At 52.3% G+C, this 27,460-nt stretch overlaps 1 protein-coding gene across 6 annotated transcripts in view; it reads right to left on the reverse strand.

Moving 5' to 3' along the window:
- Positions 1-1,856: 1,856 nt before the first annotated feature.
- Positions 1,857-27,460, reverse strand: part of Znf710 (zinc finger protein 710) — a 68,707-nt gene continuing 43,103 nt past the window's right edge. For all 6 annotated transcript variants that reach the window (XM_085682600.2, XM_085682601.2, XM_048434896.3 and 3 more), the window contains exons 2-5: positions 12,525-14,019; positions 8,495-8,686; positions 8,034-8,208; positions 1,857-4,147 (exon numbers count right to left, since the gene is read on the reverse strand). In XM_085682600.2, coding sequence (XP_085538726.1) covers positions 3,978-4,147; positions 8,034-8,208; positions 8,495-8,686; positions 12,525-13,991 — 2,004 coding nt within the window. In that variant the 5' untranslated portion in view covers positions 13,992-14,019 and the 3' untranslated portion in view covers positions 1,857-3,977. The remainder of the gene's footprint in view (positions 4,148-8,033; positions 8,209-8,494; positions 8,687-12,524; positions 14,020-27,460) is intronic.

Here is a 27,460-nt window from a genome sequence, read left to right on the forward strand (position 1 = left end):
CCCGAGTTACTAGACTTTTGGGGTAAGGCCCTGTGTTCTTTACAAAACTGTCTGTGGTGTCTCAGTCTCCTCCCTAAGCAGGAGGCAGCTGGGGCCTAGGGGCAAAGATTCACACAGAATTCCCAAGTAGGATTCCTTCTAGCTAGCTCTCTCCATCTAGGGATTATCACTGTGATATTCTAAATATTTATTAACATAGGCACCTCTTGTGGGGCCGAGACTCCGTGTAGACTAAGCGAGCATCCCCTCGCTGCATCCCCAGTCCTAGTCTTCTGTTTGAGACAGGGTCGCACTGTGTAGCTCTGGTTTGTTTGGAACTCACTATATGGCTCAGGCTGGTCTTGAACTCCCAACAGTCTACCTGTCTCTGCTTCCCGAGGGCTGGGATTAAAGACCTACATTTTTTTGCTGTTATACTCCCAGGCCCTTCTTTGCATGGCTGCCCAGGCTTTCTGAGGTCTGTGTATATGGGGTCCCCTGTTCTCAGCCTCAGGTTCATCTTCACTACTTTGACACAACTATAAAAGGGGGAAAAGCTGCTCCAAAGCCATATGCACACTCAATGGCAAGCATGTCCTCATGCAGTGATTTCTGTCTTTTTCTTTTTTGGTAATATAGTTAGTTCTCTGTATCTAGAGCTGTTTTTTTTAATCAGTGCTGGAAATTGAGTTTAGCTAGGCCAGCATTTTATTACTAAGATCACTAAGCTGAGCCAGGTGGTGGTGGCGCACCACTTTAATTCCAGCACTTGGGATACAGAGGCAGGTAGATCTCTGTGAGTTCGAGACCACCCTGGTCTACAAGACCTAGTTCCAGGACAGGCCCCAAAGCTACAGCGAAACCCTGTCTCGAAAAACAAAAACAAAAACAAAAGACTACTAAGTTATTCTCAACTGCCTTTTTTCCTTTTTTTAAATTGGTCTTATGCATCCTAGACTAGCCTCAAATTTTTTACATGACCTTGAACTTCTTAGCCTCCACCTTTTGAATGCTGGGTCATGCCACAATACTCTGTGCTGTGCTGGGGATCCGGCAGAAGCTCTACCAGCCAAGCCTCATTCGCAGCCCTAGCCACAGGCTTTAAAACCCTTTTATTTTATGTGTATGGGCATTTTTCCTTGCATGCATGTCTGTGTACCATGTGCACACAGTGCACTGAGGTCAGAAGAGGACACTGGATCCCCTGGAACTGGAGTTAGAGACAGTTGTGAGCTGCCATGTGGGTGGTGGGAATTGAACCTGGATCCTCTGGAAGAGCAGCAAGTACTCTTAACTGATTACCCATCATTTCTCCAGCCCCCAGCCACAGGTTTTATGTTTGCAGATGCAACCAACCTCAGAGTGGGGATATTTGGGGGGAATCAAACCCCACAAACCCAGCTATGTCAGTGCATGCCTGTAATCCCAGAACTTGTTGAAAGATCACCATGAATTTGAAGAGTCTGTCTCAAAAATCAAAAGCAAAACAAAAACTCTGAACAGGTCAGAGTGTGCACACATACTTATAATCTTCGTTTGGGAAACTGAGGCAGGAAGACAGGTGCATTCTAGGCCAGCCTAGATGAGACCCTGTTTCAAAGCCTCTCAATACTGTAACAATAGAAGTGGAAAAGAAGCCGGGTATGGGGGTACACATCTGTAATCACAGCTCTCCATGGGTAGATCTGGGGTACCTTGTCTCAAATAAAATCCCACCCTTGGGTTGGGGCTTGGTGCGTGTCCCCCAAGTGTATGGCAAGTCTGGTGGCTGGGACAGTCTTGCCCTTCCAGAGAGGGAGGCTGTCTGGTATGTGCCTGGGGAGCCTTGTTGGGACCTTCAAGGGGAGAAGCAGCGGGAAGAAGCATGTACAGTCACCTCGCTAAAGAATATCCATTTATTTATAATTATTGCTAAGTAAACTTCTCTTTTAAACAGGAACATAAAAACACAGTAGGGCTCTGCACAAGTGGAGTCTAAACAGTTGGTTTGTGTACACGTCAATAAGTTAGAGAGGAATCCGACCAGGGCTTGAGCTACCCTTTCCAGAAGGCTGGGAGAGGTGAGGCCGGAGCCTTGCCAGGACCGCCCCCAGCTCCAACTGTGCACTGTGTTGTACCTTCCTCTCTGCATTGCCCAGGCACAAGGCGTAGGGCCGGGGGTTTTCTGAGCATGGTACCCCTCAGAGGGTTGTGCCAATGGCGGGCTGGGAGGCAATGAGAGACCCCACCCAGGTCAGACTTCTCCCTTCTGTTTCCAAGACCAAGGCCACTGCATTGGCAGGAGGAGGTACAGGGTGCTTTTTGGTACCAGGGGAGAAAGTCATTGTGGGAAGAGGTAGTTTGCAGGGGTGGCGCCTTCTGCTTAGCAGGAGAAATGTCTTGTACAGTGATACCGAATCACTGCCACCTGAGGGTCATCATGGTGGGCACCTGGGAGGCTGGGGGCCTTGGGAAACCACACGTGGGCCAGTGTGTCCACCTCGCCCCCGGTTTGGAACAGTTACCCTGAGGCCTGGCTTGGTGTCTCACTAAGGGACACAGGCTTGGGGGCAGTTGCACTTCAGATCAGCACCTTCCACCCCAGCTGGATCCCCCGTCTTGGTTTTTCAGCCAAAGCTGGTGGCTTCATCTGTGCCTTTTCGGGGTTGGCCCTTGCCTGCTCCTCCCCTGAGGGGCCTTGGGATTTATGGGCAGGGTTAGGGTGCTATGGAGTTTCTGAATGTGTTCGTCACTACCTGAAGGGTAGAGGGGAGGAGAGTGGGCAGGTGAGAGGGGGCAGCTGGCTGCATGGAGTCAGAGACCTTGGTTCCCTGGATGGCAGAGCCACAGCTGGAGAGGGCCTGGGAGGCTCTCTGACTCCTTCCCTCCTGCCTTAGCCTTCTGAGCCCTCCCTCCCAGCCTGGGGCCAGGGCACGGGTCACAGATCATGGGTTCCTCCTGGGCCCAAGTACACCATGCCTGGCTGCTTTAGGGAATCAGGGAGTGTACAGTACACAGGAAAGGTTCAGCTTGCCTCTCCATTGCTCCATCAAAGGTGACAGATGAGAGAGTTGGAAAATTACTTTTAAAATATCCTCACTTGCCCAAAACTGAATCCTCCCCTCCCCCTGTCTATGGTTTTCCTTTTTAAATATGCCCTTCCCTGGGAGCCTGCTGAGCCTCAACTCACCCATTCCTTACAACACCTGCTTGCTCCTAAAAACAAAAACAAAAACCATTCTAGTCCTCCTCTTGGTCCCAGGGATGTCACCCTGCCCTTCCCCTTGGTTCAACGGGTCCTTGTTAATGTGTGCCAGACACAAGACATGTCCTGATTTTGTTTGGTGAGGACGCTGGTTGGTGCCTGAGCTTGGGACAGAACTGGATGAAGTTCACTGAAATGCACACTGGGGATGGTCTTCCCAACAGGGCTGAGGACAAGGGCGCTCTGCCGGCTGGCTGGGAGGGGGCTCTGGAGGCTGGGCTCCCCGGCTCTCCTACAGGCAGGGCCAGGGCTAGGGCCGCATGCATGTCTGGATGGAGCAAGGGGAGGCCCAGGAGGTAGAAGGCAGAATGCCCTGCCTGGCTGTTGAGTGACAGGGGAAGGGAAGAGGTTCTTGGGTCTGAGCAGGATTGGGGTGGGCAGTGCTGACCAGTGCAGGAGCTCAGATGTCCTTAAAGGCCAGAGTCAGCTTGGAGAAGACGTCTAAGTCTGTGCCCCCGTGCCTGTAAGAGACCTCACTAGCATTTCCCCTACCCACCCACAGCAGCAGGCCAAGGAGAACCAGAGCTGGGCCTCCTGGTTACCTTTCCCTCACCGGGATGCCTAGGTCTACGCCCAGCTCCCTGCAAGGACAGTAGTACAGTCTCCATTTGGTCTAAAGGTCCCTAGTGGTGCAAATGACTGGGGGAAGGGAGGGGGGCGGGCAGCGGGCAGTAGCTTGGTTCTGGGCTGCAGAGGTGCAGGCCTCAGTATGTGGGTCTCACCCTGTGCCCTCCCCGCCCACTCAGCGGGCCTGCTATAGCACATTGTAGTAGGCCATTTCTTTCATGGCCTGCTCAGTGAGGGCGCTGGCCTCGGTGCTGTTGTCCACACTGGTGTAGGTGTAGGCGTTTTCCTCGAAGTCCTCCATCTCCTGTTGGCTGTCAAGTTCAGAGGGGTCGGGGCCTGCCAGCTCCATCATGGGGTCTACAAGAGAGGGGCACAGTTAGGCCTAAGCACTGGCCATCCCCAGTGTCCTTCGGGAAGTGGGGGACCTTAAAGTCCAGCCATTGTTTTCTCAGTCTTCTCATTCAGAGGCATTTATGGACCCTACCGCTGGGTGTACGAGGGCCTCGGGCAGAACAGATCCTTGGCTTGGCCTTGACTTCTGGGTTATATTCCCTCACCCCTGCTAGGTCACTAAGCCCTTCTGGGTCATCTCCACAATGTCTGTCACTGGTCCCCCTTCCTATGTGACTCATGTAGTGCTCACTGCCTAGTGCTTCCCAGATTTCATCTCATCCAGTGCCAGCAAAAGGTTGAGCAACTCCCCAAGGTCATCCGTCAAGCAGTCCTGTGACCTTGCAAAGCTCGACCTCAGCACCGGAGGGTGCCCTTTCTCCACGGTTAGTGTACCAAACCTGCCCCATCCTGGGCCTGGGTTCTCAGCCAAGGTAGGTTGTCAAAGCACCTCCGGAGACAGAAGACTGCCTGAGAAGTCCCTTGCAATTCTGTCAAGTTGAAATTTTCCAATAAAGCTTGCTGTGGCAGCAAAGCCAGCGCTTCTCCTGAGGGATATGAATTGGTATGAACTGGTCGCCCTGAGAGCCTGGCTGGCAGGGACTGAGGCTCACCGGCTAAGTGCATTCTGCCTGGACACAGACCCAGCCCAAGGTTTAACCTGATAGGTCCAAGATGGGCTTCCTCACTTTGACATTACTTAGATCTGATTCTTTGCTACCTGTCCCACAGGATAGCCTAGTATCCTGTATTCTACCCATCAGACGCCAGGAGCATTTTCCCAGTTAGGACATCCAAATATCACCTGGGGGAGTCAAATTCACCCCGCATCTGCCAATGAGTGGCTCGGAACTGGCATGTAACCTAAATCTGACCACTGGGTCAGAAGGAAATGGTCGATGGGCAAGTTATTTGCTTTAGGAAAGGGAGACCGCTTTTCCTGGATGTGCCAGGAAGCTCAGTGTTCTGGCGGCTACTGGGGGTCATCTTGAGTCCAGGAGAAAATGTTGGGGCTGTGGGGTCTCACAGAGGTAGCCGAACCCTGATGTCATTGTCAAGGGTCTGATCTACCACCTTTAACCATGTCCTGAGCTTTCAATCCTCCTCTCTGCCCCTTTATACAAACCCTGGCTATCCTGGAATGTACTATATGACCAGGCTGGCCTTGAATTCAAATGACTGCCTACCTCTGCCTCCCTGATGCTTGGGATTAAAGATGATCTCCACCATGTACGGCTTGCTTTCTTTATTTTGACTAAATCTCACGAAGCCCAGACAGACTGTCCTCAGATTCATTATATAGTCAAAGATGATCTTGAACTTTTGGTCCTCCAGAATGCTGGATCAGAGTGGTGCACCTGGCCTATGGATTGCTGGGATCAAACCCAGGGCCTTGTGCCTGCTAAGCGAGTGCTCTCTACCAGCTGAGCTACCTCCAACGCCTTCAAACTGTGGAGCTGCTGCGTGGAACACACAGAACCCTCCTGACCTTGTAAACGAGGTTAAGTGCCCCAGCAAGCCGAGCGTCGGTGGTTTCCCTTCGAAGCCTACAACCATATCATCATATTCTGCCACTGACTATTAAACAAGCCAAGTGTCCATGACCCTGCTTTATCTCCATTATGTCCAGCCGGTCTTGAACTCAGTATATAGTTGAGGATTGCGCTGAATTCCTGTGTCCCTGTGCTGGGATTATTGGTGTACGCTAGCCTCATCAGGGCATGCGCACTGGCCCACCTCCCTAAATTACAACTAAGTCTGTGAGGCGTTTTACTTGGAAAGAAGCTACCTAGTCCAGCTTCACAGCAGAGCTATGTGGGTATGCAGCCGACGGCCAGGACCCATGGCCACTTCACTCCTCTGGTACAGTCAGGGAGGGACCAATGCTAAGCATCCTGGAAGTGAGGAAAGGGACTGTTCCTCTTGTCCCTGAGAACCAGATTTGATAGTTCTGGTCATTTGCAAAAGGGCAAGGTTGACTTGGTCTCTGCTGGGGAGTAGCTACAAGGGAAGTTCACTGTAGTAGAGCTCTCAAAATGATACACAGGGAACAATCCAAAGTACTTCAAAGTCCAGACCCCCGCCAGACACCTCTGGAGTCCAGACTCAGCCATCTTCAAATGTGCTGGAGAGATGGCTCAATGTTCAGCACACTATTCTCCCAGAGGCCTCAAGTTTGACTGCCAGCACCCACGTGGTGGCTCACAACTGCAACTCCGTTCCCATCAGATCTGACGGCCTCTCCTGGACTCCACTAGGCAAGCACATGGTACACAGACACACATGGAATCAGAACACCCAGACACATAAAATTAAATGTTAAAGGAAATTCTCAAGTCACTCCCGTGGGCAGCCAATGAGACATCATCCTGTAAGGGCTATATCAAAGGCATTCAAAGGGAGTCTATTGGAAATGCATCCCAGAAACTGCTGGAAGCCCAGCCGTTTAAGCCAGTCTTGGGGAGATTCTGGGGAGGTACATTAAGCAAGGAACAGAGAGCCTTTGGTAATGAAGAGTCCAGGGTGGAGTGAAGCCATGTGTGTCACGGACTACAGAGAGCATCCCATGCAGGCTGTAGGGTTCCTTCTTAACGACCAACACAGCCTTGGTGAAACTACCGGAAGATTAGCTTCAACAAGCTACAATGTCACCTGCTTTGCCAGAAACTCTAGGCCATTTACTGGCCAGATGTTCCAAAATCAGTCACCAGTCATTTGTAATGAATAATTGGGAATGGCTAGTCAACTCCTCTGGCTGCTGCCAAGACACTGCCTGGAGAGACCTCCTCGGGAGGAGCCTCTGGGATGCACCATCAACTGCCACCTCCCCACAATGGAGCTGGAGACCAATGGTCAGCTCTGCTGTGACTAGACAGAAGTGGGGGTGTCTCATAACAACTTGAGATCTCTACCTGTTGCCAAGATACAGGATTCTCTGGAAATTGATTTGCCTTTTTGTTTTCAGTTTCTTTTTGAGAGACAAGGTCTTATATTATGTGGCCTGGCTTGACCTCAAACTTATGGTAATCCTCCTGCCTCAGTCAGTATCCCAAGTGCTTACACTACAGATATGTGCAACTGCACCTAGCCTCTCTGGAAAGTCTTTCATTTATTACTGTTATTATGTGATGCAGGGGCTCACTGTGTAGCCCCATGCTGGCCTTGAATGACAGTCTTCCTGCCTCAGTTTCCTGAGTGCTAGAATTGCAAGTGTGCACCACACCACACCCAGCCCTCTTAGACCTTGGCTTCTATTTTAATTCTTTTTCTTACATTACTTATTTCTTTTAGGTTTTCCTCTCGTAAAGGTTAACGGCAGGGCTACCTGTCCCTCTCCTGAATATGTGGCTCTCGTTCTTTCCAGCAGGCACCGAGGCTGGTTGATTGTCCTGACCTCTCTGAATGCCATGTGCACTGGGAGGTGTGACCTCACAGTTTCCCCCTTTGTCCCTTCCCCATCTGTTCATTTGAAATCATCAGAGTATCTCGTGCTAACGATGGGAGAGATGGCTCATCTACGGCTCTTGTGGGCTGTGACTGGGTTGCCTGCTCTCGGCCCTGCAGTTTCTGCTAGAGGAGGAGTGATGGCAGAGCCAGCCTCCCTCTGAGGGTCACATGAGTTACACAGCACTCAACATGTGTAAGTTATGGTTTTTATTATTGTTTTAGTGAGCCCATGGAAGTCCTTGGAAGACGACATAAATACCCCATTATTGCCACGACGGCTCCCCAGGCTCTCCCTCTCTCCAGACCTGAGCCCACCTCAGTGAGGTCTCGGCCTTGGCCAGCCTCCCTACTGAGTGCGCCATGCCGCTGTCACCCCTGTTCTGTCCACTGCGCACAGCCCACCCACCTTGGCTGTCCAGGCTGATGTCCATGACGCCATGCTTGACCTTCATGTGCCGGCTCAGGTTTCCCTTGAGGTTGAATTTGCTGGAGCAGTAGGGGCACTTGAATGGCTTGCTGCCTGCGTGCAGGTGCATATGGCCCAGCAGGTTGTACATGCGGTTGAAGGACTTCCCACACACCTGGAACGGGGAAGGCAGCAGAGGGTTGTGGGGAGCCTGCCATCCTGGCCAATCTCCTCCCGCTTCCTGACACACACACACAGCACGCTGTCCTTCCCTGTGTGACCGGAGGGAGGCAAAGGACCGCTGCTCCTTGCATCTCCTGCCTGCCCTGCGCTGGAGGTGGGAACTGCAGCTCACGTCACTGCCACCTTCACGCCCTCTCGAGTCTCTGATCCCCACCTGCCCTCCTCAGCCCCTCCAAACCCGGGTGGGCAAACGCTAGCCGTGGGGACAGGTCCCGTACCTTGCACTTGAATGGCTTCACGGGCGAGTGCACAATCATGTGGGTCTTGAGCGTCTGCTTCTGCACAAAGGTCTTGAAGCAGATGTGGCACTGGTAGGGCCGGACGCTGGTGTGGATCAGCATGTGCCGCTTCATGTTGGCCTGCAGGGTGAACTCTCGGCCACACACCTCACACTTGAACTCCTTCACGCCCTGGGGAGGCAGAGGCACCGCTCAGGGTTGGGGCACTAACAGGTGTGGCGGCTGGGGAATTTCTTTTTACAAAAAAAGCATGTGTGTGTATATATGTGCCTGTCTGTCTCTGTGTGTGTATGTATGTATGTGGGTGGGTGTATGTGTGTGTGTGTGTGTACCACTTTCAGAACTTGGGTCTCTCCTTCCACCAACTGGGTTCTGAGCAGCAGGTGCTGTTATCAAGCTGGGGGCAAGCACCTCTACCTGCTGAGCTATTCTGCTAGCCAGCTCTGGGGTAGGGCAGGGCTGCTGTTCCAGGATGCCTTCCAGGACAAGGCAGACACAAACAGTGTGCCTTCCCATCCCTGCCTGCCAGGTAGGTGTGTAAGCAGGTCGGCTGTACCAGTGTGCAGAGATATAAGGGGTCTACCTACCCATCCACCCATCCATCCGTCCGTCCGTCCGTCTGTTCACCTCTCAGTTCATTCGTCCAGTAAACAGGCAAGTGTACCTGCCAGAAGCCAGCACCACAGGCCTGCGGTCAGCAGGGCAATGCCTTTGTCTGGACAACTTTCATTATTACAACAAGGATGTGCAGCCAGGCGGTGGTGATGCACGCCTTTAATCCAGCACTCGGGAGGCAGAGGCAGGTGGATCTCTGTGAGTTCGAGGCCAGCCTGGTCTACAGGAGCTAGCTCCAGGACAGGCTCCAAAGCTACAGAGAAACCCTGTCTCAGGAAAAGAAAAAGAAAAAAAGAAAAAAGAAAGGATGCGCTTGTTTGTTTTCAGTTACATCTCTCGGGGGACAATCCCTTGGAAACATGGTTAAAGCTGTATTGCTGGGGACAGCGCTCAGTGGAGGAGAGTCTTCCTAGCATGTGCAAGGTGTCCTAGGTCTGAGTTTGAGGCAAGTCAGGACTATGCAGTGAGAACCTGTCTATAAAATAACAAAAAGTTGGCAGGAGTAGGGAGAAGCGAACAAGAAAAAGCTGCCAGTCATGGAGGCACAGGCCTGCTAACCCCCAGATACTCAGGGGAGATTGACACAGCAGGGAGGAAAGCCCAAAGGTAGGCCAGCAAATTCAAGGCCAACAGAGACAATTTATCAGTAAGAGCCAGGGGGGAGGCGTGGCGGACTGGAGAGATGGCTCAGTGGTTAGAGCACTTGCTGCTCTTCCAGAGGCCCTGAGCTCTGTTCCCAGAACCCATGTGGAGACTCACAACCTTCTGCCACTCCAGTTCCAGTTCTGTCACCCTTTCTGGCTTCCATGTAATGTGGGATACACACATACAATACATACACGCAAGCAAAACACCTCTATATGGAAAAGTCAGTATATAAGTAAACATAAAAAAATAAAAGTATTTATTAAAATAGAAATATGTTTTTATAGATTTATATTTTATATAGCTATATTATATCTACATTATATATAAAAATAAATAAAAGTAAATACGAAAATATATAAAAGTAAATATATAAAAGGGCATAGAAGCAGACAGATCTCTAAGTTTGAGACCAGCCAGGGATACATAGTGAGACTCTGCTGTGCGTGTGTGTGTGTGTGTGTGTGTGTGTGTGTGTGTGTATGTGTAGGCAGGGGAAGCTGGAAGTATATCCTCAGTATTAGCGCACTCATCTACCAAAGTTTAATCCTGGGTTAATCACCAACACTTGGGAGAAAAAGAAAAAAAGAAAGAAAGAAAAAAAAAAAACCTTTGTGCACCACAAGGAAAAATGGCTAACACTGAGCGCTGCATAAAACTCTTGAGTAGTGAAAGCTCCCTGCTCTCCCACAGCACCCTTGAAGGTGTGTCTTCCCAGCTCTCCCTGGAGATGAGAGCCACCCAGAGCTGCTCTCCAGCAGACAGCCTGAAGCCCCACCCTAGAGAGGCTCATTCAGCGGGGTCTGGGATGGCCCAGGAGTTTCTAAGTTTCTAGTTGCACTAATCTCCCCCGCCCCCCACCATGATTCTTATCATGGAGACACTGGCTCCAGAGCAAACTGTCTGGGCTGGGCTGTCGCAGGCCTCTTTATGGCCTGGAGCTGACACTCAGCACAGGGCTGTGTGCACAGGGGATGCTGGGAGAGCAGGAAGAGAACTTCACTGAGACAGAGGCATGTCTGCGGTCACAGCTGCTGTCCCAATTATCTAACATAAAACTTTGGTATTATGTGTTTTGGGGCATCTGTGCTGGTGACCGAACCCGGGGTATTTATGATACTTTAGCAAAGGCAGGTGCTCTTGCTCGAGAGGTACGTCCTTGTTATTCTGTGACAGTGGCAGACCACGACCACCAGGGGGCCCCATTCAAGAGTTACAAGCACAGACGTGTGGAGGGAGGGTGGAGAGGTGGGCAAATTAAGACACTGACACAGATTGTCTCAGCTTTCGTCACAACCCTTTATCTCTCGGCACGTCAGTAGGTAAGGGTTGAAGTCTCTGAGCAGAGAAAGATGGCAGATACACGGTGCACACATCATCCTTCACACCCACCCTCACAGACATTAATAATCAATTAGAGTCTTACTGATGAGCCCGGACTCAGTGTCAGAACCCTTAACATTATAATAATATTATATTAGCAGCCGCTACTACAACAGACAGGTCAAGCCTCTGCAGTGGAACCTGCCATGCTCCCTGCTCTAGCAGAAAAGTTCTGGGGGCTGCAGAAGTTCAGGCTCCTGGCCTGCAGGCTGAGTAATATCCACATCTGCCACCACAGGTTACCGTACAGAGGAAGGGCTACTCACAGCTTTGAAAGGTTAAGTTGGCTGGAGTATGAAGGAAACCGTGGGTCAGCCAAGTGCCAGCACGGGACGGTTAGGCCTAAGAGAGTCCACTCTACCTTCCAGGGTGTAAGGCCATTCTGGGGGCCATGGTGATGGCTGAAAGGCAGGGGGAAGAAAACCAGTGGCCTGGCCCCAGGAAGAAGAACTGGAAAATCATATATATTTTGCCTTTTCCTAAAGGAAAGCTGAAGGTTTTGTTGTGATATCAAGAACGCCAAGCTATCCTCTGCATTTCTGGTCCTGGCATCCACCCGCCTGTACTCAGTTCCCCATCTGGGAAACAGGGAGGGACCCTTGAGCCCTGCGGGAGGTCCACAAGCACTTCACACCAAAATCTTTTACACTCCTCTTCTCTCTGTGGTGTGTGTGTGTGTGTACGCCTGTGTATACGTGCAATTGCCCAGGTGCAAGGGCAGGTATCTTCCTCCAATTGCTTCTCCGCCTGATTCTTTGACCTCAGTGAACTCTGTTTTTTGCTATGCCCGCTGGCTAGTGAGCCGAGGGCACCCACCCACCTTCTCTCTTCACTGGTGGGGTGATGCACACTGCCATAGCTAGCTTATGGGAGTGCTAGGAACCTGAACACAGCAAAAGGAGGATCGACAGGGGCTAGCAAGCACTTTACCCACCGAACCAACTCCCCAGGTCCCAAAAACATCTTAAAGATTAGTTTTTCTCAAAAACTCATTTTAATTATGTTTCTAATACTCTACTAAGATAAATCTCTAAGTATGAAATTAAGTAAAGTCTGGGCTAGAGAGATAGAGAGATGGCTCGGTGGTTAAGGAGCACCCAGGTTAGATTCCCAGCACCCTATGGCAGGCAGCTCACTACCACCTGGAATAATAACTCCAGGCCCAGGAGATTTGAGGCCCTCTTCCGGCCTCCATGTGCATCAGGCATACGCTGTGGTTCAAAGACATACATGTAGGTCAAACACTCGACAGGTAAAATAAATGTAAGTACACCTTTAAAAAAGTTTACCTGTGGAAATCTCATCCGGAACCTCGGTGTGCTGGAGAGGGAGGGGCAGGTGGAGCAGCCGAGGCTGGTGGCCTTACCTTGTGGGTGAGGGAATGCTGCTTGAGGTGATGGATCTGGCTGAACTCCATGCCGCATTCCGTGCACACGAAGGGCCGCACGTTCTGGTGCTTGAGCATGTGGTTTTGTAGCTGGCTGCGGTAGTGGAAGGACTTGTCACACTCGAGGCACTGATAGAGGGTAGGGCCCTGGTGGGAGGCCAGGTGGCGCTTGAGTTGGGTCAGGGTGGAGAAGTCTAGGCCGCACTCGACACAGACGTGGCAGCGGCCACTCTCGTGCTTCACCTCGTGGGCCTTAAGCTCGCTGGGGTAGGCGAAGCCGCGGCCGCAGAAGTGGCAGCTGTAGGGCTTGACCTCAGAGTGCAGCAGCATGTGACGTTTGAGGTGGCTGGTCTGAGTGAAAGCCTTGTGGCACACCTGGCACTTGTGGGGCCGTGTGCCCTGGTGTGTCAGCAGGTGCGTCTGCAGGTGGCTGGGTTGCTTGAAGAGCTTGCTGCAGTGTGGACATGAGTGTGGCTTGATGCCATTGTGGCCCAGGATGTGCGTCACCAGATTGTACTTGGACGTGTAGGACTTCTCGCACATGCGGCACTGCCAGCGTTTCTGGCGGTCACCCGCTTCCACCAGGTAGGAATCATCAATCTGTACATTGATGTCCAGCCGGTCCAGCTGTGCCTTCTTGTGCCGCTCCACCGTGGAGCCTGCCGGGTCGGCCTCGAACTCACTGGACTCCTGCCACACAAAGCCCTGCTCTGGTTTGACGAGTTCTGGCGATGTCATGGTGGGAGGCTCAGGATTGCTCAGGGGGGCCAGGTGGGGCGGCTCAAAACCACATTCGGTGGGCAAAGTCTCTGGTCCAGGTAGTGCCATGCTGGGCTCGGGGAAGCCGTCCCGGGTTGGGTTGGGGAAAGGAGGATCGAAGGGGGCCATGTCCAACTCTGGCCTTGGAGTTCGAGGCAAGTGTGAGTGCCGGAGCGTCCGGGGCTTGCGGCTGAAGGCGCTGAGGTCGATCATCTTGACGGCACTGCTCTGCACCAGGGCCTCGCAGCCACCACCAGCCACCTCGGCAGGAGCCTCTGCAGGGCTCGGGTCCTTGTCATCACCAGGCACAGATACCTCATACACTTCCTGTTCCTCTTCCTCTTCCGCTTTCTCAAACTTGACCTTGGGTACCAGCCGCACGGGAGGCCGCGTCTTCCTCCGGGTGTGCTTCTCAAAGGCTGCCTCTACCTCCAGCACCTCCTCTTCTGGGGGCTCTTCCAGGGCACGCCCATTACAGGCCAGCTGATAGATGTCGGGTCCTGGCGGTCCTGGCTCCCCCACAGCTGTCCCAGACAGTTCTGGCCCTAGGTCTGGATAGAAGGCCTCAGCACTTATGGTGGCTCCAAAGAGCTCATTTTCTGAGACCAGGCCCAGCACGGCAGCCTGAGCCAAGGACAGCACCACCACAGCGTCCGTCTGTGTCCCTGAGTCCATGAAGCCCTCCATCCTGTGGCGGCTGGCTAGGAGGGCATTTCTGTGGGAGGAAAAGAGCATGTTAATATTGCGAGTTCCATGCTGGGGGCGCGGGGGGGGGGGGGTAACAGACTCAGCGAGGACAAGGGCCCAGCTAATTTGGGGTGTGTGTGGCTCTGATGTCATGTGACCCCTGCCTTGAGAATGGGATATGCGTGTAATTACGGGGAGCAATGACAACCTCTGTTTGTCTAGCCATCCCCTCCTCTCTCTAGAGGGCTTGGGTAAGCCCCACCTCCTGAGTCTTTCCATCTGTAAAACAGGGAGGAGGGTTGGGCTGCATCTGTGATTCTTTTCCTCTGAGACAGGTGTCTCACTATGTAGTTGGAGTTGGCCTCAAACTCATTACCCTCTTGCCTCAGCCTCCCAACTACGAGGACGACAAATGAGTGCTCCACACTCGGCCGCTCAGCGTTTCATCACACCCCCCCTTCTGTGTGGTGTGGGCATGTGCGTCCACGTGTGTGGTATGGGTGCATGTGTCATGTGTGCGCCTGCATAAAGCCCAATGATGCTAGGTTTTTTTTGTTTTTTTTTTTTTTTACATAGGGTCTCTAATTGAACCTGGGGCTTATCAATTAATGGGTCTACCTGGCCAGCAAACCCAAGGGATTCCCCTACTCTGCCTTCCGGCTCGGGGGTTACAGGTATGTGCTGCCACACTTAGATTCTTGGAACCCCCACCCCAACCCTTGAGACAGGGTTTCTCTGTGTATCTTTGGAGCCTGTCCTGGAACTCACTCTGTAGACCAGGCTGGCCCCGAACTCAGAGATCTGACGGCCTCTCCCTCCCGAGTCCTGGGCACACCTGGAGTTTTTAATTGGGAGCTGGGGTTTGTGCAGCACTTTGACCACAGAGCCATTCCCCGCCCATGTTCAACAGTTCTTTAAGCTGTGTCTTATAGGTTCATCATGGGGCCCTCAGAAATCTGTTCCAAAATGCACAACTATAACTCTACTTCCTCTGGGACAGGATCTCGGTGTGTAGCTGAGGCTAGCCTGGAATCTGCTATATCTGAGATCTCAGTGTGTAGCTGAGGCTAGCCTGGAATCTGCTATCTGAGAGCCCGAGCCTCCCGAGGGCTGAAATTAGAGACGTGTCTCCAAGCCTGGTGATTTATGAATGAAGTTGAACAGCTTTTTAATTTTCTTTCTTGCAGAGCTGGGGATTGGACCCGGGGCTTTGGGTATGCTAGGCAAGCACTCTTCTACTGAGCCAGAGCCCCAGCCCTTCTGCTTTAAAAATTAATTACTCTATTATTTTAAGAACTGATTTAAAAAAAAAAACCCACCTACTCAAAATATAATGTGCCACATACTAAAACACATCAAGAGTCCTATGGCTGTGCTGCTGCTGGGGTAATTAATTCTGCACAGACCCTGGGATGTACTGAGGTGTTAAACAATTGTTGCCATTAGCGATGGTATGACTGCACGAACGAGGAACACACACACACATACACACACACACACACACACACACACACACACTAAAAACAATACAACAGACAAAAATAGATTAAGTTCCATCCAAACATGGGCTACTGCTGGTCAGTCCTAATGCTAAACAGTCTATCATAGGAGCCACTGTTTTTTCTTAATTAACTAAATGCCATACGCATAGATATCCAAACACACTGATATAAAGATAGCTTTAGCTGGCACAGGAGTTGTGCGTCAGATCCGATGGCGAATGCTTGTGAGGCCACTGTCTGACTTGACTGTTAAAACTGGATCCCAGGTTCATATCACGGTCTGCAATCTAACAGATTCTCATGAACAACACCACTGTACCCCTGCCCAGCTGGAAAACCAGTAAAGGCGTCCTCCTTCCCCTGGTTCCACCAGTACCATGGACCCCACCTTTGCGCAAAGTGACCCCTGCTCTGGTGCCCCTTCCCAGCACAGCTTGCATGCTCCACCACCAGTCTCCTGGCCCCATCTGCTGGCTCTCAGGCCCATGCTGGCACCTCCAGGTTTGTGCTATGGGTGCCTCCTCCTGGGCTTCAGATGCTCGTGTGGTCTTGCCCTGGCTCGGTTCCTGACACACTCCAGAAGAGGGGTGACACCAGAGGGGCGACAGGGCCAGGCACAGAGCCGGTGGACAGTCCTTCCTCAGGAAATCAGTCCAGGCCTGGTGCTGCCCTGCCCCCCCACCCCCCCAGCACTCAATGGAGCTTCCTCTTCCTGAGGCTGCTAAAAATACCCCAGACAGGAATCCGGCCTCCTTGCAACAGACACGAAAGCTTGGACCATTAAAGCTCACAGCAGGGCTTTGGTGGAAGGGGTCACCTGGACTCTTGTTCAGAGCCCGTGTAGAGCTCTCCACGGGGCTAGGCTCACCTCTGGACACCCTCGACTCCATGCCCAGCTGTGCTTGACTAGGGATTTCCCACTTCAGTCACTTCTAATGGATTACAGAAGGTCACTTCTGTGCCTCAGTTTCCCCATCTAAACACTGAGAATGAGAACACACAAGAAAGGCGCAGGATTCCCGAAGAGCATACTGCAGGGCCCGGGTCTTAGTTAATTACAAAGCCCTAAGGAAGAACGATGAGCAATAGCTTTACTGTCCTCGATCCCCAGAAAGGAGATGGTCACAGGGTTGAAAAAAACTTTCCATCCTTGGGCCCCAAATTCAACACAGCTTTGGTGACTGCAAGGGCACCTGTTAGGGAGATGGCTCAGCGGTTAAGAGCATTACCTGCTCTTCCAAAGGTCCTGAGTTCAATTCCCAGCAACCACATGGTGGCTCACAACCATCTGTAATGAGGTCTGGTGCCCCCTTCTGGCCTGTAGGCATACATGCAGACAGAATATTATATACATAATAAATAAATACTAAAAATAATAAAATAAATATTAAAAAATAAAATAAAAAAATTTAAAAAAAGAATGCACTCAGCAAACTTTCTAGACTTTCCCTGAGGTAGAACCCTTGGGGAGGAGGGACTGGTCATCTATAGCAAAGCTGTCCTTGGAACCCGGCACTGGAAGCTAGGTGGGTGTGCCGGCAGAGGCCTGGAAAATGCCAGCACTCGGAAGGTAAGCTAGGGTTGGCCGTTCAAAATCATCCTCAGCTACAGACTGAGTTCTGAGCAGGTTAAGAGTAACGACGACCAAGAAGAACCTGGGCTGAGTACTGAGTCCTGGGTCTGCTACACCCTACGTGTCCCAAATTTCAGTTCCTTCATCTCACTCCTACGGAGGGTTTCTGACTTGAAACAGACACAAGATGAGATAGTGTGGCTTTCCTCAGAAGCCCAGTTGTCACCCACACTCCTGCGACCTCCAGAGATTGGTGCACAGAGCCTACTTCCCATGTAGACAAAAGAGTGACCACTGACTACAGGCCAACCGTGCCCGAGGAAGCAGGGGCGTGTGGTTCCTTATTGTGAGAGAAATCATCCAATTAACCATCCAAACTGGGGTCCCCTCCAACAAGGAGACATCTTAATGTCAACATACAAGGTGTAAACTAAGCCTGTCCCAGGTCACATGGCCTCTTCTTCCGCCTCCAGAAACAGCCAGAGCCCGTTCTGGCTATCAAAGGGGGCTTGCCCAGAGTCGGTGCTCTTCAAGGGCCAAGGTTAGGGGCTTTAAAATTGTCAGTCTCTCCAGGCAGGAGACGCTCTACACCGTAGCATTCCTGAGGGCTCCAGGCCCCATTTAACCCTACAGCAACCCGACTCCATGGGCCAGGGAACGGTGCCTAAGCCACAGTGACAGGCGTTCTTAGGAGCAGAGCAGGGCTGGGTGGCAGCACCAGGCATCTCTAGCACCCAGGGGATTCTAATTCCAAGGGTGCCAAATCTGGAGGTCACATCATAACTGAGTGCAGGAGCTGCCCAGGGCCAGCAGAGGCCCGAAACCTAGCGGCAAGGGCTCGGCTCTATGTTCCTGTGGTCTGGTCTCCTGGTACGGCCATGGACATGCATGAGTGTGCAGAAGGCGCTCTATTGAGGTAGAGGTGGAGAGAAAGAGATGCTAAGTGGCTTGCCGCTCTGCCTGTGGGTCTTATGGGCCGAGATAAGTGGAGGGGAGGTAGCCTCCAGCCCAGCATCCTTTTCATCCACTTAGACCAGTCTTTTGGCTTAGCTGTCCCCAAGTCCCCTGGCTCCTTCTCACAGGTGACAGCCCTTCTATTTGATGCCTTGACCTAAACTGCTCCAGGCAGAAGAACCTACACCACTTGTGGCACAGGGATGCTGCAGGCCCCCAGGGCCCCCCATGGCTCCTCCCTTCTCAAGGCAAAGCTTTCTTTTATCACTCGTGCTGGGGACTCAACCAAAGCTCCTGACAACGTCCAAGGGAAGAGAGCTTGGAGGGCCCTGTGTTCTTCCAAACTGTGTGGCTAATGACGGGGTGGGGGGGGTGGCGGCGCATAGCCGGGACACATCCATTAGTGCAGGTACCTCTGCTAAACTCCTCCCACTTCCCAGCCTGCCTTCTCTCTCCCCAGGGTGTGAAGAAAGTAAATGTTAAAGGCACCGGTAAAGAGTGGCTGCCAGCGTGCAGTAACGCAGGGAGTGGGCTAAGGGGAAAAAAGAGGGGACGGAGGGGGAGGGGAGAAAAAGGCAGTGAGGAGAGAAGGGGGCAGAAGAGGAGTGAGATGGGGGAGGGAAAGAGAACGAGGCTGTGGAGGACAAGAAACAAAGGCCGGGAGGGGGAGGGGAATCCACGGTGACACAGAAGCCGAGGGCTGCCCTATTTCCCAGGACTCAGGCCACCTCTGGGCCAGAAGGTCAGGCCTGATCCTGGGAGGGAGCAAGTCTCCCTTTGCGACCCAGCAGCAGGCTTCCCCATCTCAGAAAGGGCCCCGGGCTTCTCATGTTGTGTCTCTGTTCTATGGCTCCAGGGAAGATTGATAGCAGCCCAGGAACCAGGGGCAAGTCACCTGACACCTTGGAGTCTCGGTGTTCCCATCTATAAAACGGTCGGTCGCAAAGGCCTACTTGGAATCTCGTATCTAAAGCCCACATCCCACCTGCCTGCCACACAGGGTCCCCTCATTACACAGGGCCCTGGCAGCTCCTATCCTCAATAGGACCCCCCCCCCATACCCCAGCTTAAGGATAAGGAGTCTTGGCTGGGTGCAGGTGGCACACACTCTCAATTACAGAACTCGGAAGGCAGAGGCATGTGGATTGGATCTCTGAGTTCGAGGCCAGCCTGGTCTACAGAGCGAGTTCCACGAGCTACAGAGAGAAAGACTGTCTGGGGTGGTGGTGGGGACGGGGAGAAGCTCAGGCTAAGTGACCAATGTTGTCTTGGATAGAGGTGGTGGTGGGCAGAGGGGAAAGAATGGTCTAATTTGGGATTGGAAGGTTAGAGTCAGTTTGAAGGAGGGAGCAACAGAACCTAATGAGAAGATATTCCTTGACTCTCACCACCCTGGGAATCCTGAAAACCAACAAAAGGAAGCCAGTGTGGTGGCACACGCTTTATTAACCCCAGTATTTGGGAGGCGGAGGCAGGAGGATCTCTGTGAGTTGGGGGTCAGCCTGGTCCACATAGTGAGTTCCAAAATAAAATAAAAACAACAACAATAAAACCAACCAAAAAAAAAAAAAAAGTCAGGGGTGTTCTGCAGGCTTCTTGTGCCCACTAATTGCAACTGACTTAATGTGGCAATTATTTCCTGAGGGTTCAAGAGGACCCACTCCTCAGTGCAGCCTGGGCAGTAACCAGGACAGGTACTGGGAGGCCCAATTGGCCCGTGGGCCCTTCTTCTCAGTCTTCACTGAATTAACACACATTTACCAAGCACTTCCCAAGTGCTGCCAGGGTATACAGCAGGGGGCAAAATAAAGCTCATGCCAACAGGTGGAGCCTGAGATCTGTGAGCGGCAGGAGGTGCGGCCTCACGTGGAAGGGATCAGGCTCTCAGGGAACAAGAGAGAGGAGGTCTCAGTGAGAGTCTGTCACTCAGACCTTCAGACTGTGGTCCCAAGCTTCCCTTTCTGGCCCTGCTATCTAAGCACTACTGTGAGGAAACAGGGCCTAGGCCCTGAGGGGTGAAGAGGTAGGCTCTGAGGTGCGGTAGCCTGAGAGGGAGGAGCTGAAGAAACACGCATGGAATTCACAGGGTAGCAAAACCTCCCTCTTGGTTTCCATGATAGACTTGCAAAGAGCACTTGTCCTCAGAGAAGAAGAGGGAATTCACAGGGTAGCAAAACCTCCCTCTTGGTTTCCATGATAGACTTGCAAAGAGCACTTCTCCTCAGAGAAGAAGAGGAAGTGAAAGCCCAAAGCTGGACGCTTGTGCAAACCTTTGGTTCCTTGCTACAGTCTATTCTGTCAGCCATTGGCCACCCACAGCATCAAGGGGCCCAGGGGAAGTGTAGCTGGATTCTCTCTTCCTCGGCTTCCCCTTTTCTCTGAGACCAACTCCATGAGCTCCATGGAGCTGGGCCACAATCTACAGACCACACAAAGGTCTAATATATGTCAGCCCCTGCTCTGTTTGGACAATCTGATACCCAGATGGTCTCGAACTTGTGAGCTCAAGAGATCATCCTACTTCAGCCTCCTGGCTCAGACCTCCCCTCCCAAACCCCAGAATCTAGCTTCGGCTCACGACACTCCTCACTTGGCCTCCCAGGCACCAGGGTTACAGGTGTGCACCACAATATCAGGCCCTCTGCACCTTCTTTTCAAAATAAGGACACTGAGGTCACAAATGGAGCCCTGACAGTAGAAAGACAAGGCTGGGCTACAAGTCTCCAGCCTGGATGCCCATCCAGGCCTATGGTCCGGAGGCCAAGTCCCCATGCCTCAGCCTGCTGCCCAAGTCACCAGGACCCTGGAAGCCACAGGCTCTCTCTCAATCTTCTATCAGACAGCACTCATGCCCACCAAAGAGACGCATCTCTTTGCTTTATGCAAAGGATGGATATACACTTCACCATAGCCTTTGATGGAAACCCTTTCCTCTAACTGTTTTGCCCAGTTTCAGGACCTTCACTGCAGGGCTGGAACTTAGGGGGTCCCTCCAGCCCATGCTGTCATCTCACGGAGGTGGGAAGCAAAACCCTAAGACCCCTGTGCCATACTCGCGGACTAACCTGGGAATTCGAGCCCTAGTATGCTTTCCTTCGGTCTATTAAAATAAGGCTCCCGCCTCAGCATCCTGGGCAGGACACTGCCTGCTAACATGAAGGGCTGTAAGGGCTGAATATGGGGAAAGAGGGGCTCCAAACAAGTGACACAGATCAGGCAGGGCAGGATGCCAGGCCCGATGGAGAGCCCACATTCACTTCGCATTGTTCTGGCGATCAAAGGACCCATGAACCTGCCTGGTTTATCTGGGCCCATGCGGCCACTTCACTGTCCGCAGCTTTCATTTTCCATCACAGTCTTTGCCTGCAAGAGACTCTGCATCTGCACACAGAGTCCCCCGTGCCAGGAATGCTCTTCCTTGTTCCGCGGCCTTCTACGCCTAGCAAGTGTCACAGCTGCGGGCTATCTTCCCTGTTCCACCCCACCTGCTGAGGCCCCACCCTCTAAGTTCTCCGCAAATTCAAGTTTAAATCCTTTTGTAATACTTTTCCTTGCCAGGTGTGGCGGTGCACACCTGCCATCCTGGCACCTGGGAGTTCAAGGGCAGTCCCTGGGTTCCTTATAAACTCCAGGTTCGCAGGGCTACACACCAAAATCATGTCTCAAAAAACAAATAAACAAACAAAACCCCCCACAACAGTCCTTTTCCCTTCTTGGACCCTATCATAATTTTTAAGGGCTTGTTAATGATCTCATTATTATTAGGACGATTACTGGCTTCATATCTGTCATCCCAGTCAGGTGACACTGCCCCAGGGAGACACCCTGCCCATTCGCTCACCCCAGCAGAACCCCATGAGCACAGACTCAATGAGAAATAGGTTGTTGAGGAGCGCATCTTGGCAAGCTGCCATGTGGAAAGCCAGGCCTGGCCTCCCTTTCCCTGAGTGGCAGGACCAGTTCCTCTCCCCATGGGGAGGGACAGCAGGCCTCCTGTTTCTGGAAGGCTCCTTGTCTTCCTTCTAATTCCGGAAGTAAAAAAAGCACACGTTCTCACCAACAAGGATGCCATCTATGCCAGACCCCCCCCCCCCAAATCTCCAGCTAAACTGAACAGCGAAAACAAACAAAACTCTGGCTCACAAGTTCAGGGGGCAAAGATAAGAATCACAAAAGAGCAACGGGAGACAGGAACACTCACTGGGTTTGAACTTTGCCAGGCCCTGCCATGAGCACCCTGAGCAGTCCTCTAGGAGTAGGGACATTTCCACCTCACAGATGCAGAAACTAAGGCAGTCCCTGCAGGCAGGGTGAAGCAGGCTCCCCAGGGTCTCTCTACCCAGATCTGGACAGGGTCAGCTTTCAGGGTCACCTTTTCCTTCCTTTGCCAGCCCACCCGATCCAAAGGACCAGTCCCGGCTTCCCTTCCTGTCACCTAGCCTCCAGTCAGGCCCCTCCTCTGCCGAGCCCTCTGCCTTCTCCATCCTGTCTTCCTCTCCCTCCATTCCTCCCCTCTTCCGTTTCCATGGCAACCCCGTCCTCCGCTCTGCCACTCGGTCTGGTCTTGCCTTCCCATCTCCTCTCTTTCTCTCCTCTTTCATGTCCCCCAGCATCACAGTGTAGAGTCCAGCTCTCCCCCATGCCCTCCGCTGCTGGCCCTTCTGCTCCCTTTCACTCCCTTTATCTCCTCCAACAGCCTGTTGTCATCTCGGAGTGACATTTATTTATCTCTTGCTTAAAAATACAAAGGAAGGAAAAGAGAAAACAGAAACCCTAGTAGATTTGGTCTGGCTCTTCCAGTTTAGTCCCGGCCTCCCTTCCCATGAGCCAAAGGGTCAAAGTCCCTGGACTGCCAGGAGGAAGGAAACCTAAGGGACAGGGACGGACCCTTTGCCTGCCAGAATGTTCCCTCTTTGACATATACTTTGGGGTGGGGCCTGCTGGGAGAGGCCCCCTAGAGTAGCCTGAGGTACCCTCAGGATAGAGCAAGGCTCAGACAGGCCCAGAATCTCCCAAGATGCTGCACAAGGTAGGAATTCACTGTTCTCAGGGAAACCCAACCCAACAGCCTGAGGCCCCTCTCACAGGCCCACCTGGCCTTAAGAACTGGTGTAGGTCTTTAATCCCAGCACTTGGGAGGCAGAGGCAGGCGGACGGCCAACGATATACAGAGAAACCTTGTCTTAGGAAATTCTCAAACAAACAGGTGGTAGAAATCACCAATTCTTCAAGATGCACTTTTTCAGGGATGGGGGTGTGGCCTAGCAGCAGAGCACTTGTCTGGTGTGCAGGATACCTAGGGCTCTCTCTCCTGGGGAAGGGAGGGATTGAGGGTTTCCTCCAAGTGTCCTTCCAGTTCCCACAGACTGAGCTCCTAGTAGGGGCTAGGCAGGGAGACAGACATCTGTGTTTTTATTTTACAGACAGACAAACGGAGGGGAGGGACTGCTATTTGTCTGAACCACACGGGCCAGTGCGGATAGGCTAGGGCCTACTAACTATGCGCTTCCTTTATGGACCCCCCACTTCTCCCTGCACTCCAAGACACCGCAGTCGCGAGCCCAGGCTCCTCTAGGCCGCTACACTGCTGTGCTTAATCTGAACTGATCAGAAACAAAGGTCCAGGAACGGATTTACCACAGAAAGGAGAGCAAGCCGATTATGCCGGTGACCTGGAATCTCAAATCAACACAGGGTGGGAGAAATGGTATCAAGTCCCCTGGTGACGTGGAGTGAGATGGAGGCGCCCAAGGGCCATGAGAGACCTCGGTCTGTAGCTGATAACAAACACTGCATGGCAAGAAGCGGCTGAGATCCTTCAGTCTCTGAGTCCTGGGAGGAGCCAGGAAGGCACATGAGCAGGAGAGGTGTCTGTCTGTCTATCTCCTCCCAGCTCCGCCACCTTGAGCTGTGCATTCTCTGGCAGGTGGCTCAAGCTCCTGGGGGAGAGTCCGTAAGCCAGGTGTTTGCCTTCTGAGGTGATGGGTGTAGAATGGCACCTTGGTAACAAGACCCCTTCCACAAGCTGGGCATGACGGCGCGTGCCTGTCACCCTGGCACTTAGGAAGTTAGGGCTAGAGGACTGTTGCAACCTTAAGGCTAGCCTGGGCTATGAAATAAATTCCAGGCCAGTCATGGTTCTGTAACAACTTGTCTCAGGAAGGAAGGAAGGAAGGAAGGAAGGAAGGAAGGAAGGAAGGAAGGAAGGAAGGAAGGAAGGAAGGAAGGAAGGGGAAAGGAAAGGAAAGGAAAGGAAAGGAAAGGAAAAAAGAAAAGAAAAGAAAAGAAAGGAAAGAAAGGAAGGAAGAGTCAGAACAGGAAAGGAATGAGAAAATGAGGCAGAGAGGAGCTCAGTGGCCTGGCCGAGGTCCCGAGGTGAAGTGGCTGGGTCTAACCTCATGCCTTGCTATCATGAAAGCAGTGTAGGAATGCTGCAATCTGCAGCTAAGGCTTGTATGCAGGGAGGGATGCGAGCCACTGCTATCATTGTTACTGCCAATACCATTGCCTATTCCAAGGGACAGGTAGGTGCTGGCAGGACACAAAGATCTTCAATATCAGGGACCTCACAGTTTATTAGAGGCAAGATTAAGAGCCACAAACCAGAAAGGCAAATCAGACAGGAAATGAGTATGGGGGTGTGCCCCAACAGGACATAGTAACGTTCCTCCCACCCCCATTTAAGGGATCGGGAATGTTCTTCCATGTAAGCCAGCACTGTGGAGGACAACAGAATTGACCTGAGCTGTAGCATTAGACTGGCGTCTGCCCCTTCCTGCCACGCAAGCTTGTGTGGGCCTCGTCACCTGACCTATCCATGGGACATGATTTCTTCTTTCTAGGTGGTCAGGAGGTGGGACAGAAGCCCACTGGACAAATGCAACCAATGTGGGACACACTCCAGGAAGGTGGGTGGGGAGGCCTGGCGATGGGTATTTAGGAAGCTGTCACTCAGACAGATGCAGCAGGGCACAGGGTGGAGGAAGGAAGGGACCGAGTACAGAGAGCAGCAGACAGAAGTGCTGAGGTTGGAGGGCAGGGAGGAGCGTGGCCTGGCCCTGAGCCCTCCCCTTTCTCACAGCAGTCAATGACTCATGGGAGGGGGGCCCATCCTTGCACAGCCCGTGACAGTACCGCCTCTCCAAGCCTGGCCGGCACTGCTATCAGCATTTATTTTGCAATCACCCACACGCCCAAGTCAGGTCTGGGTTTAGGCCAGGAGAAGCATGATTTGGGTCTCCAGGGGGCAGGACCGCTGGAGTAGACACGGGCAGAAGCCAGATACACACACTGGCCACACAGGGAACCAAAGGCACAGACCTGGTGCACTCACTTCCCTACAGGGAGATGAGGGGAAGCCTGTGCAAGAAGTGGAGGGCTCCAAGACCATGCGTGCTGCCCTCAACCCCACAGACTGCGGGGTCGGGAGACGGGGGGAGAGACACGCATATGTGAGCAATGAAGGAGCAGGAGGAGGTTGGGGTTGCGGCACTGTTATTAGGGCATGCACACTGTGGGCTGCTGGGTCTGCAGGTACCAGATGCTAACAGGGAAGGGCTAAGAGAGCCTGGCTGCTGCCGGCTGCAGAAAGGTAAGCAGGGAACTTGGAAGAGATGGAAAGTCAGAAGTAGGCAAGCCCCAGGAGACAGCCTTAAGGGTAGGTCTCTGGAGGAAGGCAGGCTGATGGATGTGGGTGGGGAGAAGCCCGGCCGGTTCTTCTTCTATCTGAATTACAAAGGATGGCACACAGGAGTTCGTGAGGGCGAGCAGGGTGGTGGCTCTTCCTGTGTGTGTCCAGATGCTGACTTTGAGATGCATGGGTGTGGCCTAAATGCCCAAATGGCTTTCTAGTCAGTGATCTTTTGATCTTAAGCCAAGTGAATGCCTGGCCTTCCCCGGAGGTGGGAGGGTTCCCTCCTGGCTCTCCTTGATGTGGGGTCTGAGGGCTAAGTTGGCTTGGCTTCCGGTACTTGGAAAGAGGGCAGCTTTATTGGGGGAAGCTCAGTCTATAAAATACTCGCTGTGCAAGCATGAGCACCTGAACCCCAGTGCTGGGGAGGTGGAGCCAGGATGGTTCCTGGGGTTTGATGGCCACCTAGTCTAGCCAAGCAGGCAAACCTAGGTTCAATGAGAGACCTTGTCTCAAAAAATAAAAAAAAAAAAAGTGGAAGAAACAAAACGGTGGAGAGCGATAGAAGGCGTGCGCGAGTGCGCGCGTGCGTGCGTGTGCACACACACACACACACACACACACACACACACACACACACAGAGATATCCACAAATGCAAGTGGAGTAAGGAATGAGCATATCCATTCACCTGGCACAGTGCTGCACAGTTTGCAAAGTCCCTTCCAGCCTGACACCATTGGATTCTCCCTACCAGGGCTGCACTGGCCTAGCATGGACTGTGCACACATCGCTCTTGTTCTTACGGCAAAGTGCCAGCGCTAGTGGTAGCAGACTGGCTGGCTGCCCTGAGAAGTAGTGCCAGCCCGCGCACTCTAAATGCATTATTTCACTTAATCCTGACGAGGCCGTGGGGGAAGCAGAGACACAGAAAGGTTCAGAACAGTTTTCCAGTATTGCTTCTCAGAGCTCGGCGTCCCAGGCGGCTGATTTCAGGGATGCGGGCAGCTTTTAGGAGACTGTACAGCCATTTGTAGAGTTGACTCGTTATATCATAGTATTTTCATGGGAGGACTCGGGGAACAATGGGTTGAAAATGTTCAGAGGGCTGGTGAGATGGCTCAGCAGGTAAAGGTGCTTGTCAGTAGCCTAAGGACCTGAGTTCGATTCCTAGGGCCTACCTGGCAGAAGAACACAGATTTCTGCAAGTTGGCCTCTGACTACAAACACTTACACACTCACAAAATAATAAACAAATAATAAAATTTGGCTTTATCTGCCTCCCCAAGGCTTAGGGAACACTGCAGGATGTAAAAGTTAGGAGCAGCGCAGAGAAGCCATCATCTGGACATGGCACGGCCATCATGTTCATGAAGTCACTGCAGCGCGGTCATACGCACAAAGTCAAGCTGACAGCATCAGTCACCATCCCAAAGCAGCCAGCACCAGTTCAACTGAGTGTGTTACAAAACAAAGAAAACAAACAGAATCCAACAAAAGGACATGAAGGTGTGTGTGGGAGGGGACATGTTAGGGGATGCCCGGGGGAAGTTAGGGATAAATATAATCAAGATGCATGTGCATACAAAATTGTAAAGAACTGTAAAGAAAGATATTCAAATAAGTTTGCTTTATTTAAAAAAAAAATTGTTCTTAAAGGTTATGGAGAAAGCTGGACATGGGGTCTCACACCCAAAAGGTTGGTGAAGGAGTGCCACTAACATGCAGTCAGCCTGGGCTACCGAGAACCTCCCTGTCTCAAAAGAGCAGAAAGCAAGTGTGGTGAAACACCTCTGTGATCCTAGCCCTCT

This window comes from Myodes glareolus, chromosome 24, assembly GCF_982192425.1.
Source record: "Myodes glareolus chromosome 24, mMyoGla1.1, whole genome shotgun sequence".
Lineage (NCBI taxonomy): Eukaryota > Metazoa > Chordata > Mammalia > Rodentia > Cricetidae > Myodes > Myodes glareolus.